Consider the following 18,535-nt stretch of genomic DNA (forward strand, 5'->3'; position numbering starts at 1 on the left):
CTTCCAAAACACGTTGGGCATTGTTTCTGATAGGGCCGTGGGCGTAAAGCCAGCCCACATTTCCGACGCCATATCGGACGCAATTCTGGATCAGCTCCGTTGTTCCCCCGTCTTTAGAGATTTGGGTACGGAGGAAAAGAGAGGGTTTAGTTTTCTGACACTTTGTGAGTTCCCTGACACACCGGGTACACATATTTAAGTATAAAATACATCAAAAAGTGCATTTTGTATGATAGGACACCTTTAATTAAATCAATATTAATTGATTGGGGAGGGGCTTCTGCCAGCGGGAGCTCCACTGACAGGAAGGGAGGAAGAACACTGATCATTTGTACATACCTCCTCCAAAGCAAAACAACAAAGCATTCACTTTGCATGCAACAGTGCAACCGAGCGGTCCACCGTGTCAAACGGGTGATTTGAGAAATTCTAAAGTGTCAGTGCTCTCCGAGGCAGGATATAATGCACATATTACTAATAATAGTAATAATAATAGTTGAATTTTTTGGATCTGTGGATCATTACCAAATCAGGTTTTTAGTAGGTTCTCTGCAGTTCCACAATATTTAATGCATACGTGACCCGCTCTATCGAAATCAGTCGGAAGTCGCAACGGCTCATTTCAAAATAAACGTGGATTTACGTAAAAAACTATTTTTTCAGGGTTCGGGTGTTTTGTTTTGTTTGATTTTAAACAAACAAAGTCTTGGCTTTCAGAATATGAAACTTTTATTTCCAAAATCACACGATAAATACATTTTTGAAGCGTGTGAATTGACGAAGACAAGCACCTCTCACTCGCAATCTGCTCTTCCAGCAGCGCCGCCCCCCTCCCTCCGGCTGACATTATGAATGTAAGCGTATAGTAATCATAGATGACACGGCAGGGTCCGTGACAGTTTGTTTTCATCTGATTTAAATTAAACAGAGTCTTGGCTTTCAGAATATTAAACTTGTTTCGGCAAATTCAGATGATAAATACAACTTTGAAGCTTCGGCATGATTACAAGCGGAGAACGGAGTAACTTAACGTCACAGCAGGCACAACAACAGCCGCTGTTTCTCGTGAGGGTTTTCCCCGGGAAACAAACACAATACACTAGGGGTGTAACGGTTCACAGAAGTCACGGTTCGGTTCGTACCTCGGTTTGGGGGTCACGGTTCGGTACGGTTTCGGTACAACAAGAAAAAGCAAAAAAAAGTCCCAAATGCATAATTACAGGTTTGTTGTTATTTATTTTTGAACAGTAGTGCACGTTTCAGTTCAAAAATAAGGAACTCTGACATTTTGAATAATTAACTGTGTTAAAAACAAACCACAAACACTCAGATGGCCATATTATCTATAATGGCTGATGTCAAACAAAAAGGTTTCATCAAGCTGTAAAACTAAAAAGAATGTCTTGAAAATATTACATCATAAATAATAAGAAAGTGTTTCAAGAGCGCATAAGCCAAAAGCTTCCATTATTTATTTTGGTCTCACGGCTCTCATGTCTATCGGTTTAAACAGCGGGGATCAGCTGTTGAACAGCTGTTGTCTTTTGCCAGGCTCCGGTGATTGGCAAATCTGGGTGATGCCTTCTGATATGATTTAGCATGTTTGAGTTGTGTTCCCATTAGCATACCGCACCGCTGTCTAACAACGCCGACACACCGTCCTCGTCCGATCCACCACTCGCACACCTCATCGTTATTGTAGTCCACAGGGAACCCGGAATGTTCCCACACAGCTGATTTAAAAGAAGCAGGTGGGTTCTAGCTCCTGTGTGTTATCTGAACTCACCATACTAACTTTTCTTCTTCTTGTATTTTGTTCGTTTTGTTGTGTTTTGTTATTGTTCTTCATTTGTTGTTTAAGGGCGGCTGGCAAACAGCTTTTAGGCGCAGTACCGCCCCCTGGATTATAAATAGTGTAATGGATACTGCCCTGAAGGACAGACTTTTTTCCCCACTCGTTAAAAAAAAGGCATATTCGCCATGTGACTGCATGTGCCGAATCGTGACGGTACGGGACGAATACCGTTACACCCCTACAATACACACAAACGCAAAATTACACAAACACACACGTATACACACACTCGCGCTTCCCCTCCAAACGAAAATATCTTCCCTCCGTAGTATTTTGATAATTTGCTCCACTAATAATCAATCAGATCGATGGATTCCAGAGAAGAGGAAACTTTAAAGGCCTTTTTCTCAAAATGATGACTCGGTGATAGTCATTATATAATGTGACATATTTCGCTTAATATTTGGAGTACAACAACAACAATCCTGATATCATTAGAAAGCTAGGAATCTCCTCTTTCCAACGGTGTATACAACTCAAAATGTGTCTTCGGGGTCAATGCGACTGATTTCGATGGAGCAGGTCACACATTTTGATGTTACTTTGATTTGGATATTGTAGTAGTGCAATTTCAATAACATTTTCAAGTCTCAAGTCATGAACACCAAGTCAAAGTCAAGTCAAGTCTTTTATCAATGTTAGTCAAGAAAGTCTCAAGTCCAAAAATATGCGACTCGAGTCAAGTCATGTGAGTCGAGTCCCCCACCTCGGTCTTTTACCCATAATGTCCGCCTCACTGCACATTACCCCTTACTTGTTTCTGGCCCTATGAAAGACTGATTGACAGTTTGATATGCTAACAGCAAACATTAGGGACCTGTGTATGTATACCACCAATATAGAACATAGGAACAACTACTTCCTCTTGCCCACCCCACCATAAGGGGCATTGGGTGCTTGGTAAACATGAACACACTGATAAGCGAAGTGCAGCATGATGACTTGAAATGGTCAAATGTAAAGTACTGGCTTTGGGAAATAAGTTGGGCTGGTTCAAAGAAACACTGGAGATCAGTTCAATGTTTCACACAACACGCATGAGCCCCAGTGAATGATGGGAGAAGAGCCCCCTCCTCACTGCTGGTAAACATCAACATGCCAGGACATGTCTGACTAACACACACAAACACAGGGAAGAATGTACACAGTGCTCATCCCATCAATCCTCGCTCCTACCTGGTATGAGGAACTTGAAGGGAAAGGTGTGTTCTCCTTGTTTCAGGGTTCCTGTTCGGGACACAGAGCACAGATAATCTCTGTCAGTGGAAACAGTAACAATCAGCCTCTGTTTCCCAGCAGGCAGAGGCCTCCGGCTGCAGGGGTCACATCCCTGCTGCAGGCCACAGTTAACCCACACGTCACTGTTCATGGCAGACTGAGTATTATTTACTGTTTCTGATGTGGTAAAGTGTATCTTTGAATCAGTGTGGAGTTCATATTTCCAGGGTTTGGATGCATACCTTTGTCTGCAACAGAGATGGTGCTGTTGAAGTACTGTTCCTCTAGAGTCCATGCCGTGTCGTTTTCCTTACTGGTGATGCCACAGAAACCATTGCAGTTCACTTTGATGGCTGCAAACAAGAGACACAGGTTTTAGGTTTTCCCCTCAGAAACTTTTATAAGCAGCTGCAGCGTAAAACACTAAATCAAACACGGTACAAAGGCAGACCGTTTTTTATTCTTAAAGTAGTATAAAAAAAATCACAACAAGTGTCTTTAACCCCGGAGTAAGAGAGGGGTATAAGAAAATATGCTCATTATTATGAAACCTAGCACACATACAAGTGAAGAAAGTGTTATGTGACGATGACAGGATATCCAGGAGACCTTGTTCTCTCCTTCAATGTTAAAGCTGAACTCCAGAGGTGTGAGAGTAGAAGCCACAGCTTCGTTCACACTTGACAGAAGATATTCTCTCTATGGAGCTGGCTTTGTGCACCGTCATCGTCATGTTGAAACATGAAAGCAACAAACACCGACTGTGGGAAAGACACTGTTCTCTCAAACATAGATTTTATACCTGCCCTGAACAGTGACAACCGGGACTCATCCGTGAAGAGAACACCTCTCCAACGTGCCAGACGCCATCGAATGTGAGCATTTGCCCACTCAAGTCGGTTACGACGACGAACCGGAGTCAGGTCGAGACCCCGACGATGAGGACGACGAGCATGCAGATGAGCTTCCCTGAGACGGTTTCTGACAGCAGAAAGTCTTTGGTTATGCAAAGCGATTGTTGCAGCAGCTGTCCGAGTGGCTGGTCTCAGACCATCTTGGAGGTGAACATGCTGTGGATGATCGCATTGCTTTTAATCACACAAAGCCAGATTAAATTAAATAACGACTTCTCCAACCTTATACTTTTCTCCAGAGTGCCGTGGTTCATTGTTTATTAATGTGTTTCTGCAGCATTTACCGACCGCTGCAGTGCTGCTCTTCCACGGGACTTTATTCTCCCGTTAGCTCCCGGTTAGCTCACACTGCAGCGGCCGCTCTAAAGTATTCACTGTCCGACTCACACAAGCAGCTGATGCATATCCCCAGTCCCCTTAGCCTAAGTGAATGTGTGTCAGTCTGAATTGACACGGTTTGGTATCACAACGCTGTTATGAAAGTTTCTCTGGTATAAAATGGGTGATGTTGGCATAGCAACCGAAGCTAAACTGACTACTTGCTATTGCTATCCTATTGTGGCATAAACCGTTTTCTACAGGCACATTTTACCGGCGTATTTTTATTATGATTCTACTTGTGATAGTCGGACACGACAACGTGTGCAGCCCATGTATTGATTCCATCCGATAGCTGCTAAAAAATTGTCGGTCTAGAGGCAACAGCTTCGGAGCTAAGAGGTGGCGTTGCTTCTATCTCTCTTACGTCGAGGCGTGCAGGAAACTAAACCCACCTCCCCTGAACATGGGTCGACTGTCATGCCTGCCTACAAGCAGTAGTGCCTATAAACACACTTTATAAAGTCAGGCAGCACTAACCAGGCTCGTGTGATTCTGTTTATTTGTACCTTACTTTGACCATCCGTTCACTGTTATCGATCATTGTGGAGAGAGGCAGACGTGTTGTTTTGTATTATAGCAGCTATCGGATGCAAGTAGTCAGTTTAGCTTCGGTTGCTATGCCAACATCACCCGTTTTATACCAGAGAAACTTTCATAACAGCGTTGTGATGCCAAACAGTCAATTCAGACTGACACACGTTCACTTAGGCTAAGGGGAACTGGGGATATGCATCAGCTGCTTGTGTGAGTCGGACAGTGAATACTTTAGAGCGGCCGCTGCAGTGTGAGCTAACCGGGAGCTAACGGGAGAATAAACTCCCGTGGAAGAGCAGCGCTGCAGCGGTCGGTAAATGCTGCAGAAACACATTAATAAACAATGAACCACGGCACTCTGGAGAAAAGCATAAGGTTGGAGAAGTCGTTATTCAATTTATTCTGGCTTCGTGTGATTAAAAGCAACACGATCATCGACCCGGGGAGGCGTGTGGCGTAGTGGGTTGTCCGTAGGTGTTCGGATCAGGGGGTCACAGGTTCAAACCCCGCTGCAGTCAGCATGTCGTTGTGTCCCCGAGACATTTCACCCCAAATTGCTCCTGTGGGGATTGCCCACAGTATGTAAGTCGCTTTGGATAAAAGCGTCTAACAAGTAACATGTAATGTAATGTAATGACCCGTTGCAATGTAAACAGAGGCAGCACCAGTCGGGCTCTGGGCGGTGTGAACAGAGCGGGAGCACAAAAGGAAAACCAGAGCTGAACCAGAAAAACTCTAGCTCGGAGCTAGAAAGGGGAAAGCGCTGGTGTGAAAGCCGCATTAGCTCCGAAGCTCTTGCCTCCCGACAATTTTTTGGAGCTGGAAGTGAACCGGATTCCGGAGCTAAGAGGCGGCGTGGCTGCGGTGTGAACAGGAAATACCGGCACTTTTCAGCTCCAGCTCCGAGCCGGAGCTGAAAACGCGTTGGTGTAATCCAGCCGAGTGGTGACAAAGGCGTGGATTACCGTCTGAAACTGCTGTCTGGAGAGAAAAGGTTTTACTTTGGCTAGCTGCCTCAGGTGATAAAAACTTGTTTTTACCACAGATTTAATCTGACTCAAATTTGAGTTCACGGTCCATTTTAATGCCAAGGTTCGTAATGGTGGGCTTGGTGTACTGAGCCAGGGAACCCAGGTATACAGAAGTGGTGCTACCAAAAACCATTACTTCTGTTTTTCCTTCATTTAGTTTTAAGAAATTGCACGCCATCCAGGCCTTTGTGTCATCTAGACACTTTAGCAGTGGGATAATTTAGTAACCCTCCTTTTTTAGTGGGACATCAATCATAATAGCAGTGGAATGCGATGCCGTACTTGAGTACATCTACTTTACACCACTGGCCACACTTTCGAATGATGAAAATATCCCATCACCAATAACAGTCTGCTGTAGGAGATTATAACGCCATTAAAACTCCACTGAATCACTGCTCTGAATCCACAGACAAAAGTAGTGTTGTTTTTTAACTATGACAGAGTATTTTTATAGTACAAACAACGTGAGAGGCCGCATTTCCTCCCAATGTAGTCCCAGCTAAACTCCACTTCCTCGTTAGGCGTCGGGCAGGTTTCCCGGGGGGGGGGTCTCTCACCTTTACACTGCAGCAGCTGACCCACTTTGATGCTCACGGTCCCGGAGATGGACTCCCCCGGACTGTACACGTCTTTGTTTTTGTCAAACGTGATGTTAAACTCCTGAAGTTTGCCCATGTTGTCCCCGATCCGCAGCGACAGTGAGCAGCTCACCTGTGCGCACAAACAACATGCGCATTTACCTCTACATGTCCCGCCCTCTGCATGACGTCACCTAGCTCCACAACATGGACAAATAGTCACGTGCAAGTATTATAATTAAAGCAATACTCTGTTGCATAAAATATTTAGAGGTCGTGGGCGGTTTTCCAAAAGAAGATTCTGCTAGTAATTAGGAATCTTTTTTTTTTTTTTTACTAGAAGTAGCCTACTGTTACTGAAACAAATGATGGTCCTAAAACAAATATCAACAAATATTAAGAAATCAATTATGTTTACAGAAATCTTTCAAATATGTTTAAAGAAATCTTTCAAATGTGTTTAAAGAAATATTTTAAATGTTTAAAGAAATAGTATCCATAATTAAGTTAACACATAATTATTCAAACTGATAAATATGCCCTTACTCTCAGGCCACATGTACCACAGTCATTTTAGCTGAAATTAAACCTCTCCTTAAAAAATCTAATTTTGATCCGGAGCTGCCTATTACAGACCAATATCAAACCCTCCCCTTATCTAAAAAAAAACAACCAGTTGCTCATCAGTTGGGTGAATTTCTAAATATCAATCATTTGAGGACTTTCAGTCAGGCTTTAGAATCCATCCCAGCACAGAGACAGCCCTAGTGTAATCACCAATTGTTTCGATACATTTTCATTGTTACGCTGATGATACACAACTATCTATCTATCAAGCCAGATTAACAATATCAATTAAGAAAACGTCACAAATGCCTGACATATTTAAAAACATGGATGACCCGCAACTTTTTATTATTAAACGCTGACAAAACCCAAGTCATTATATTTATCCTGAATCAAATATCAAATGACATATTAACTATTGATTGTATCGCCGTGGCCTCCAGCTCTACAGTAAACAGCCATGGCATTATCTTTGTCACGCATACACACATAACATTGATACTGTAAATTAGTATTTCCACATGTATATTTTATTTTTTACTTTTGTAATGTTATTTTATTTCTATTTGAGATGTTTACATTTTGGATTGTTTATTTCTAGTCTTTTCATTTATCTTGTGTCCAATGCCTTGTCTTTTTATGCTGCTGCAACGCAAACAAATTGGGATCAATAAAGTACTTCTTATCTGATCTTATCTTAAAGCAAGTTTCACAGACTGCCTTCTTTCTTCCCACCACAATATTAAAAAAAATCACACTTCCTAACTCAAAACGATGCAGAAAAACTAAATCATGCTTTTATTACATCTACACTGATAAAAACGATGATTATGTGATTAAATTATAAAATAATTCTAAGCTATCCAGCAAGGTTATTTTCATTTATGTTGTTTTTTTCCTGCACAGTGTAGAGTCTTGTTGTGATGAGAGGGATGGAGGTATTTAATAAAAACCTTGCTCGCTGGAGAATAGCTACAGAAGTCCTGTCACAAGTTAACCGGAGAGGATCACAGCTGGCCACGGATCTCGATGCTGCATTCGGGCTGAGTAAACAACTTGTGTCTTACTTGAAGGCTGTCTGGAGGTATGGACAGCTATCAAAGCTACTAAATATCACATTAACAACGATGTGCAAATGAAAGTCAGAGACAAATACATATTTGAAATGATTTATTCACGTTTGCAATGTTTTGAACAGACATCCCCAGTCACCTCATTGTCATTTTGTAGTCCTCGCTGTACGCGTCCGGATATCGGCATCGCAACCACAACCTCACACACTGGTACTGAATGTGCATCAAAGTGTTCCTATGGAGCCAAATATACCAAAAGATAAATGTAAACAACAGAAGAAGATCAAAATGTGCATTTCCTGGTTATTCGACAATGGCTCCTCAAAGTACACGCCCCATTCCTACCGTTTTAGAACGTCACGAGTTCCCCGGTGTAACCAGTTAAACGGCAACGCGTTCCAATCATAAGAGGCTTCTCAATACTCAAATTTCCCCTCCTCGACTCCCCTCCTCGACTCCCCTCCTCGATACTTAGACCCGCCCACAGGAGATGCGAGCGGAGGACCGAGGAGGGGAACCGAGGAGAGAGGAGGGGAAGCAGCAGACGTTTAAAGAAATGAGAACTCCTCTCCTCTGAGCGGTCATATTAAAGCGACGTCCGTTCATTATGACGTGGCAACAGCTGCATCAGCTGTCGAGTGTTTTGTCATATTTTATAATCTCTGTTAGATCAGCTGAACATTGTTCCCCCACATATTTTATTTGAATTCATTGAGAGTGCGGTATAATGAGACAATAACAGGCTACAGATGCGGACACACACACACAAATATATTTATATAAATATATACAATTTAAAGTATGAGAGCACTCTCATAATAACGTAACACAGTCAGAGACTGGATATACCCCCCCCCCCCCCTCTCTCTCTGGTCGCTGAAATGGGGAATTGAAATTACGGGCCAAAAGTTGTATTTGCAAGTATTAAAAGTAAGGACATCAAACCAACTGAGACCCGTCTGTCCGCGGCATCTGCGCACTGTACAACACACACCTACACACTGTACAACACACACACCTACACACTGTACAACACACGCACCTACACACTGTACAACACACGCACCTACACACTGTACAACACACTGTACAACACACGCACCTACACACTGTACAACACACACCTACACACTGTACAACACACACCTACACACTGTACAACACACACCTACATACTGTACCACACACACCTACAGCTGCTAAAGCATAATCAGGCTACAGCCGTTGTGTATTTTATTATGTGAAGCACTAAATGGTTTTAGAAAAATATGGACTCTTTGTAGATATCTACTAAACTAAAGCAAATAAAGAGAGTAGGCCTGTTATACTGAGTGATATATATTTTACACACTGCTCTGCTTTCTGCAGGACCTCACAGCTGTTCTCACTGTAAACATCGCGTTGCGATGAGAGCAGGTTCTCAAATAATATCCAGGGGATGCATGCAGAGCTGTCATTGGCTGAGATAAGTCCGGCCGTGCGTCACGCCTCCACCGTTCCCGGAAATGCATCCGCGGAGGAGCCGTGGAGGAACCATCAGTGTATCCTCGGTTATAGCTCCTCCAGAGAGCCTCCTCGATGCTCGATCCTCGGTCCTCGGTGTGCATTTAGAGAAATGAGACGTCCTTCAAAATGGCGCGCTGAAATTCATTTCCGGGTCACTACCGGAGGACCGAGGAGTCGAGGAGTCGAGGAGGGGAAATTTGAGTATTGAGAAGCCTCTATTGATATAATAAACACTAGATGACTCACCCGCGCTGCTGGCCAATGGAGACCGACGTTGCCACTTGGCCGCCATCTTGCTACAGGGAGTTCTCTCATTCATAACATTATGGTTTACTATTTAAATAACCATAGCTTGCTCAATTTTCAACCAATTTTCAAACGGTTTGGTTTTTTATAAACATCAAAGATGTAGTTATAATACTGCATACTTATAATCATGGACTTTCATATGAAAATAACATTAATCAGATAAAGCAATAGCTATACACACACAGACAAGGTATTTATATTAAATATTTGCCGGTGTATATATTTCCATTTATTTGATTATATTGTTAATATTTAAAATAAATTATAAAATTAAAATACATTTATATTTTATATATAAGAATCGGTCTCATGTTACCACTCTGTAAGCCAAGAGTTGTTAATTTAGCAATGCCTTAGCTTTAAGAACAGGGACACAACTAATGACAATAGCATTATGTTGGTATATTATTTAGATATTCACACCTTTATCAGAAGAACCAAACCAACATAAAATGTGCTCACAGACAGGCCAGTTCTGTCTAATTTATCACAATTATTTTTGACATGAGATCTTCATATCATCCTAGTTTTGTATTTAGTTTCTAGATTTGTAAACAAATCCAGAACCTTTGAAATATGTTATTGAAAAAAGACCAAGAATAATATAAACTGTACCATGTGTCCTTTTGTGTCCTTCTGTAGTCCATTTGTGGTTTGTCTTGTCTCATCCCGGCTGATATATCACAAAATCCACTGTTTAAATTGTTCCCTATATTGCCCCTATGCAATATAGGGAACAATTTAAACATAAACTATCCTATGTGTCCTTGGGTGTTGTGAAAGGCGGCCCCCCAAAATAAATGTATTATTATTATTAAGAAGAACAACTTGGTTTGGTGTGGAGGGGATGTAGGAAGCAGGAGCAGGTGGGGAGAGATGGGACTTCAAGGTTATTTGTTTTAAATGTGTCTTGGAGATAAGGACCAGCTGCACACAATAAAATACAGTATAACACAAAACCAATAAGACACACAGTGACACATGGCACACCAACAATCAATCATTCTTTCACAACCATGTTATGGGTTTATTAGACTGAGCAAACATAAACATATGTGGTGATCCCACGGGTTCTTGTTTGCAGACAGCGGCGATTGGAACATCCGTAGGCTGCACAAAAGTCCGGCATAGTCAGGTACTTCTGTAAACACAAAGCCAGCAAATTCCTGTATCATAATGCAAGATGTTTTTAACAAGCCAAACCACTTGGAAGAAATCATGTGTAACTTAAGTTGTATTGAAAAGAAAGAGCAGTTCTGCCTCTCCCACTGGTGTAAAGTTGCTGGGTCAACTTTGTAATACTAGGTCTCACTGACAGCCTCTTGTTATTAGCCAGCTAATAAATACAACCACATACACAAAGAAAAGCTGCAATTTCAACATGTCCAAGCATCCTGTATCATAGCCATGCTAATCATGTTTATAATAAACCAAACCGTTTGTAAATCAGTCAAGATTTCAGTGAGTTAAGAGTATTATTGTGCAGATCACTCACCTTACAACAGCTACCATAACACGAATCAGAGTAACTGTTAACTGTAGCAAGATGGCGGCCGGTCAGCTACGCTGGAAAATCTCCCATGAGCCATCTAGTGTTTATATATATATATATATCTATGGTTCCAATAGTCCATTTAGTTTAGGAACCTTCCTAACCAAGTGAAATGACCCGGAAGTACCTCAGTGGCAGCCATGTTAAGTGCCGTTCCAATTCTCCAAATGAAAGGAAAGAAGGTTTCAAACTTCCTTTATAACCTTTAGCTTAGGAACCACTGGACCTCCCTTGACGAAAAGAGAGGAGAAAATGCTGCCCCACAATGCATTGCAGCCGCAGCATTTGCCGTCACTCAACAGTCGGCCGTTCACGGAAACAACAGATTATGACCGAGAAATTATATCATGAACGTTACGGTGATTATTAAGCATTTTAAAACGTATGTGGTAAGTTGCCAAAGTGCTTTGTTCTGAACGTTCATCAGTATTATAATCAAAAAGAGAAATATGAACGTTAGTTTTTACTGAAATGATCAAATAAAGTCAACATCTCACAGTCTTTACTGAGCTGTGTGGAGTTTGTTCAACTTTTAAAAGATGTTTGAATGGTGATATACACAGTGATAGATGTTAAGGACTAACGTTTATAATAAATACATTTGTATTTATTTTAAGATCTTTTCATAGTTCATACAATCATACGTATTGGGATCATTTGTATTAATGTGGACCGGAGGGAGAGGGTGACGAGCATAAGTTTCACTTTCCTTTTTTATTTCAATTCCAACTTTGGTCCTGAAGAATATGTTTCTCTGTTGTCCACGTTCATAAAGCATAAAGCAGCAGCATCAGAGCACGGTGCAGAGTCTCTAGATGAGTCCCTCGTTCTTATTGAACATCCATGTTGTAGTCCGCTGTATAGAGAACTGTAGTTTCCATAGTTTCCCCACAGCAGCAGACGCACATTCATGACGTCCGCTGGCGCATCATAAACACGTCGGATAGTGAAAGTGCATTCAGATTCTCTAAAGTACTGCAGTCTCTTCTCCTAAGTCCTTTTTAATTCTCCTATCCACTATCCCTTAACCCCGTGACGTTTCACTCAGAGGTCAAGGGATAGGAGATGGGTTTAGAATTTAGGAGCTGATTTTTGGATTATCGGACCGCAACCCGGTACCAGATTCCTAAAAAAAGGGTATAGAGGTTTCTCAATACTCTAATTTCCCCTCCTCGACTCATTTCCTCGACTCCTATCCTCGAGACTTAGTCCCGCCCACAGGAGATGCGAGCGGAGGAGCCGAGGAGGGGAACCGAGGAGAGAGGAGGGGAAGCAGCAGGCAGTTAGAGAAATGAGAACTCCTCTCCTCTGAGCGGTCATTTTAAAGAGACGTCCGTTAATGATGACAGGAGGCACAGCAGCCCTCTGTCTGATGGACAGATGTGTTCATGACCACTTCTATATTGACTTTTAATTAATTGACAGTGCGGTATAATGAGACATATACATATACATGCGGACATATACACACATATTTATATAAATATATACAATTTCAGAATCAAACACGTTATTATGAGAGTGTTCTCATACTTAACACAATCAGACCCCCCCCCCCCCCCCCCTCTCTCTGGTCGCTGAAATGGGGAATTGAAATGACGGGCCAAAAGTTGTATTTACAAGTATTAAAAGTAAGCATAGGACACCAAACCAACTGAGACCCGTCTGTCCGCCGCATCTACGCACACTGTAAACTATTACCATGAGTTCACAATATTTAGCTGTAATATTTTACAATAAATTACTGTTTTACCACTTTACAGTCTATACCTGTAATGTTCACAATATAACACTGTAATTTAGAATTTCACAGTGAAATCAATACAGGCACAGTTAATTACTGTGAATGTACAGGATCAATGATTACCAGGATTTCACAACATGTTACTGTATTATTTCATCGTAAAATACTGTATTCAGACCATCCTCTGTGATAACACAACACATTAAGTGATTTTCTTGCTTTTATCGCTCTTGCTTGGCTTTAAATACAAATGTCTTTCTTTGGTGCAGGTTTTACTTAAATTGAAAGGGGCACCGCTGCATGTGCCTTAAAATAAATGAGGCAACATATACATCTATGTAAAATTGAAATTGTTGTCTTGGCTTATTGTTTTCAGGTGCATCCTGGGCATTAATCCTGAGACGGGCTAGAAAGCCAAAAAGAGGCATGGCAATTTAAACCCCCATGTCAGCACATTCTTCAGAACAATTGTTGACTTTGAGTGGATGTCTGTGTAGACATGTGTTAAGTGCTCCCCTCCTTGTTTTCTGTCTTCCTGGCTCTGCCTCTGCCCAGGTGTTCCAAATTCCACTCAGCCGTGTGTATATATAAAGAGAAGCTGGAGGAGAAGGATGTCTCACCTATCCTAATGCCGGAGACACTGTCCTTAGAATACCTCTTTGCCATATTTTTGCAGATGTGTTTATGTTTAGCCTGGAGAACCTGGTAGTCCAGTTTTTGCGGCTTTATTTTGTTTCCCATAGGGTTTATATTTGATTTTTGGTTAGGCGGGGGAGTTCTGGGTCCTACGGCCCGTGGTGTGGCTGGCTCGGGTTCCCTCCTTCTGTTTGTTCCTTTTGGCCAGTCCTCCAGACCTCTTTTTGTTTCCCATTTCGCTTGTGTGAGCAAACGGCTGATTATCAATAAATGCTCGTTACCAAGTACCGGTTATTGTGTGTATTCTTTCATGTTGCGGGTCTCAGCACAAGCCACTACCGCGGATTAGAGGTTGGGGCCGTAACAACATTTCCAAAACACTGTAAAATGTACTTTGCACTTCAATGGAGTAATACAAAGTTAAAATGGGCATTTTCTTTGTTGATTGAGCTGATTGAATTATGGTACAATCCCAGTCAAATTTACAATATATTATCGTATTATTTAGATTTGTATATTTACAGTAAATTACTGGCTACTCCTGCAGTACTTTCACAGTACACATTGTACATTCACAGTAAATTACTGGCTACTCCTGCAGTACTTTCACAGTACACATTGTAAATTCACAGTAAATTACTGGCTACTCCTGCAGTACTTTCACAATAGAAATGTAAAAGTACAGGCCCTTGTTGTAATTAATGTACAACAAAATGATGTAATTCCCCAGTAACATACTGTAATATCACAGTAATTGAAGCTGTGAAGTTACAGTATACAGTTGTACCTTTACAACAATGCATTGTAATATCATGGATGTGAAATTACAATACATTGCTGTGAAGACATTCACAGTAAATTGCTGTGAACCTTACTGTGAAAGTCATGCAACAAGTTGCCAGGTAATTATTGTGAATTCACGGTGGATATTTTTACAGTGTACGCATTGTACAACACACACACACACACACACACACACACACACACACACACACACACACACACACACACACACACACACACACACACACACACACACACACACACACACACACACACACACACACACACACACACACACACACACACACACACACACACACACACACACACACACACACAGTGTGTAGGTGTGTGTGTGGTACAGTCTGTACCACACACACACCTACGCACTGTAGGCCTACCACACACACCTACAGCTCCTAAAACATAATCAGGCTACAGCCGTTGTGTATTTTATTATGTGAAGCACTAAATGGTCTTAGAAAAATATCGACTCTTGTTTTGTAGATATCTACTAAACTACAGTATACAAATACAGAGAGTAATGTGGGCCTGTTATACTGAGTGATATATATTATACACACTGCTCTGCTTTCTGCACGGACCTCACAGCTGTTCTCACTGTAAACATCGCGTCGCCGTTCAAGCGGTTTCTAAAATAATATCCAGGGGATGCATGCAGAGCTGTCATTGGCTGAGATAAATCCGGCCGTGGGTAACGCCTCCACCGTTCCCGGGAATGCATCCGTGGAGGAGCCATCAGTGTCTCCACGGTTAGAGCTCCTCCAGAGAGCCTCATCGACGCTCGATGCTCGGTCCTCGAAGTGCATTTAGAGAAATGAGATGTCCTTCAACTTGGCGCACTGAAATCCATTTCCCGGTCACAACCGGAGGACCGAGGAGTCGAGGAGGGGAAATTAGAGTATTGAGAAACCTCTTATGTCACATTCACTGCCATGGACACTGCTCTGTGGGCCAGTCTGTGATGCGGCCAGAGGGGTGATCCAGGAAGACTACTGGGAAGTTGAACTGTTGGTGCATCCTTCTGTAGCGCGTTACATTGAAGTTAAGGTATACTCTTTGTCTCCAGTATCTTTCTGTACTTACAGTTATGTGTGTTCGCTACAATAATCGACATGTCTGTTAAACAGCACCACGTTGAAGTTAGACGGAAGCCGTCCTCCCGCCTGATGGAGCTCTGGAAGAGTCTGCAGAGGAGCTGATTAAAGAGAACCAGGTAAATGTTCTGCTTTATTTGTGTTAAAATGTGTCTGCTGTTCTGTTTGCACATGAATATCTCTATTCTCTAAAGGTAAGTACATCTTGCCAGTATGTGAAAAACCTCTTCAGTCTCCAGTTTTTAAGTTAACATTTAGATAAAGTACATTGGAATCTAATTTGACTGTATAATATTTATATATATTTTCAAACTTACTCAATTTCAATGTTTAATATTCTGATTCAAAATGTGATTTTCAGGAGAATTGATAGTTTGAGATTGTAGAACCCAATTATTTAATCAGGTGTACTTCCTGTTGGGAACAAGGCAAACATTTAATAAACTGAGCTTACTTACTTGTAGTCATACTTTGACCGTAACAAATAAGAGTTAATATAAATTCCCATATCCACACTGTAGCTACTGCATATGATAATAAAGCCTTTGAAGCTTACCCCATCCCCTCTGCTTAAAAAGAACATGGCTACTTAAACACTAAATGAAATAGCTAACTCAACCCAATCAGTTTTTAGTACATTCACAGAAAGGTTTACAGTATTGTATGTTAACACTGATTTACATGTTTTGACAGGATGGAGGCAAAGATATCGTGGAAAAAGGACTATGCTGAGTGTGTCGTGAAGCTCCATGTCCCCCATGAAGTGCAGCAAAAGAAGACGCCACACCTCCCAACGTGTCCATCTCCATCGAGGAATCGGCGGTGCTTGATGAGGGTGAACGCCTGCCTTCTGCTCACGGACATCATCCATGCAATGAACTTAAGTAACGCATCAAAGATGAAATACGCTTCTGTCGTTTCCTCAAGATTTCTCTTGAAAGTCCACATGTTTGTAGAAGCAGTCGTGGAATGTTAAGGTACTTGAGAATGCTCTTTTCGTTGCACTTTATACTCCACTACAAATCAAAGGGAAATATTGTACTTTTACTTAAGTAACATTTTCATTACCAGACTTTCACTTGTAATAGAGTATTCTTACAGTGTGGTATGAATATTTGTACTTAAGTAAAGGGCCTGATACTCCTTGGACCTCTGAGTGACAGTATATCAATGCGTTTATGTGCCTGCTTTGTTTACTTTAACGGATGTATGTGCAGTATTTGTTAAAATCATTGTAAACTGTAGATTAATCATGGCTTGTATCAGACAACAGAACAAAAATAAATGTGTTTGTGTTGCCCTGTTGTTTAGGTCAAAAGGACACCTAGTGGGTACAAATGGTAATTACAGTGCTTTGAGTTATGTATTGTACTTTCAGTGTTGCCGTAGTTATGCAGAACTCGTCTCTTACATGTATTCAGACGCACGTTTTTACTCTGCATTGTTGTCTAAGAAACCATATGCCTGTAAGTGTTTCTATGCTCTGTTGTTTCAACATTGTTAATGAAGAGTATGTTTGTTAAATGGTGAAAATTTGTGACCCGCTCTATCGAAATCGGTCGGAAGTTGCAACGGCTCATTTAAAAATAAACGTGGATTTGCGTAAAAAACTATTTTTTCGGGGTTCGGGTGTTTTGTTTGATTTTAAATAAACAAAGTCTTGGCTTTCAGAATATGAAACTTTCCAAAATCACACGATAAATACATTCTTTAAGCTTGTAAAGGGAAGAAGACAGGCCCCTCTCACTCGCACTCTGCTCTTGAGCAGCGCCGCCCCCCCTCCCTCCGGCTGACATTATGAATGTAAGGCGTAGAGTAATCAAATAACACGGCAGGGTCCGTTACAGTTTGTTTTTATCTGATTTAAATTAAACAAAGTCTTGGCTTTCAGAATATTAAACTTGTTTTGGCAAATTCAGATGATAAATACAGCTTTGAAGCTTGTAACGGCATAATTACAAGCGGAGAACGGAGTAACTTGACGTCACAGCAAGCATAACAACAGCCGGTGTTTCTCGTGAGGGTTTTCCCTGGGAAACAAGCACAGTACACACAAACTGAGGTTACCTACTGTAACCCCAGCTTCTATGAGTAAATGGCGCAGCCCTCTAAGGCTATCGCTATTGGGTTATCCCTCTGCGCCCCCGCGCAGCACTGAAAACTTGTAGTTCACGCCCACCCGCAAGGTGGGCCCCAACCTCGGGCCTCCTTCCGGTATAAATAGGAAGGTGGCCTGGCAATCTGCTCCCATACAAATAACTTTTCTTCAGCTATTCGTAGAGCCAGTGGGGCCCAGCGCTTAGAGGGCTGCGCCATTACTCATAGAAGCTGGGTTACAGTTAGGTAACCCCAGTTCTATTTCGTATATGGCTTCGCCCTCTAAGGCTATCGCTATTGGGTTAAGGGTGAAGCAAGATGTAGTCTGCGCCCCAACAGTGCTTTCTGAGTAAAACTTTCAAACGGAACTTCTGAAGCAGTTTTCTTCCTGTTGTCTGTCTGCCCCGCTACGGGAGCGCGGGCAGAATAGTGTTGTTTGAAAAGTGTAAAACAGTTTTATTGAATAAGAATTGCATTTGATGTTACTTAATAATTATATTTAAATATTACCTACATATTTATTAAATGAAAGATAAGAATAGCAAGTAAAAATAACCTGAAAAGCGAGGGTGGGGCGCGTGAAACCAGGAGGAACAATTGTTTTGAAATTTTTTTTTAAAATCATTTGACAAATTA

At 41.6% G+C, this 18,535-nt stretch overlaps 1 protein-coding gene and 2 long non-coding RNA genes across 3 annotated transcripts in view; 1 reads left to right on the forward strand and 2 right to left on the reverse strand.

Moving 5' to 3' along the window:
• The window catches only part of arrdc1a (arrestin domain containing 1a), a 39,219-nt gene extending 31,153 nt beyond the window's left edge, over positions 1-8,066 (reverse strand). The window contains exons 1-4 of the mRNA XM_034090326.2: positions 8,035-8,066; positions 6,494-6,647; positions 3,316-3,426; positions 3,032-3,082 (exon numbers count right to left, since the gene is read on the reverse strand). Coding sequence (XP_033946217.1) covers positions 3,032-3,082; positions 3,316-3,426; positions 6,494-6,611 — 280 coding nt within the window. The 5' untranslated portion in view covers positions 6,612-6,647; positions 8,035-8,066. The remainder of the gene's footprint in view (positions 1-3,031; positions 3,083-3,315; positions 3,427-6,493; positions 6,648-8,034) is intronic.
• Positions 8,067-8,236: 170 nt separating this feature from the next.
• On the reverse strand, positions 8,237-8,717 carry LOC139434366 (uncharacterized). The gene is made up of 2 exons (XR_011643713.1): positions 8,500-8,717; positions 8,237-8,389 (listed from the first exon to the last, which is right to left on the reverse strand). It is a non-coding gene; the product is annotated as an uncharacterized lncRNA (long non-coding RNA).
• Positions 8,718-15,476: 6,759 nt separating this feature from the next.
• On the forward strand, positions 15,477-17,415 carry LOC117452978 (uncharacterized). The gene is made up of 3 exons (XR_004552811.2): positions 15,477-15,755; positions 15,836-15,921; positions 16,496-17,415. It is a non-coding gene; the product is annotated as an uncharacterized lncRNA (long non-coding RNA).
• The last annotated feature ends 1,120 nt before the right edge of the window (positions 17,416-18,535 follow it).

The sequence above is a fragment of the Pseudochaenichthys georgianus genome, chromosome 9, assembly GCF_902827115.2.
Source record: "Pseudochaenichthys georgianus chromosome 9, fPseGeo1.2, whole genome shotgun sequence".
NCBI lineage: Eukaryota > Metazoa > Chordata > Actinopteri > Perciformes > Channichthyidae > Pseudochaenichthys > Pseudochaenichthys georgianus.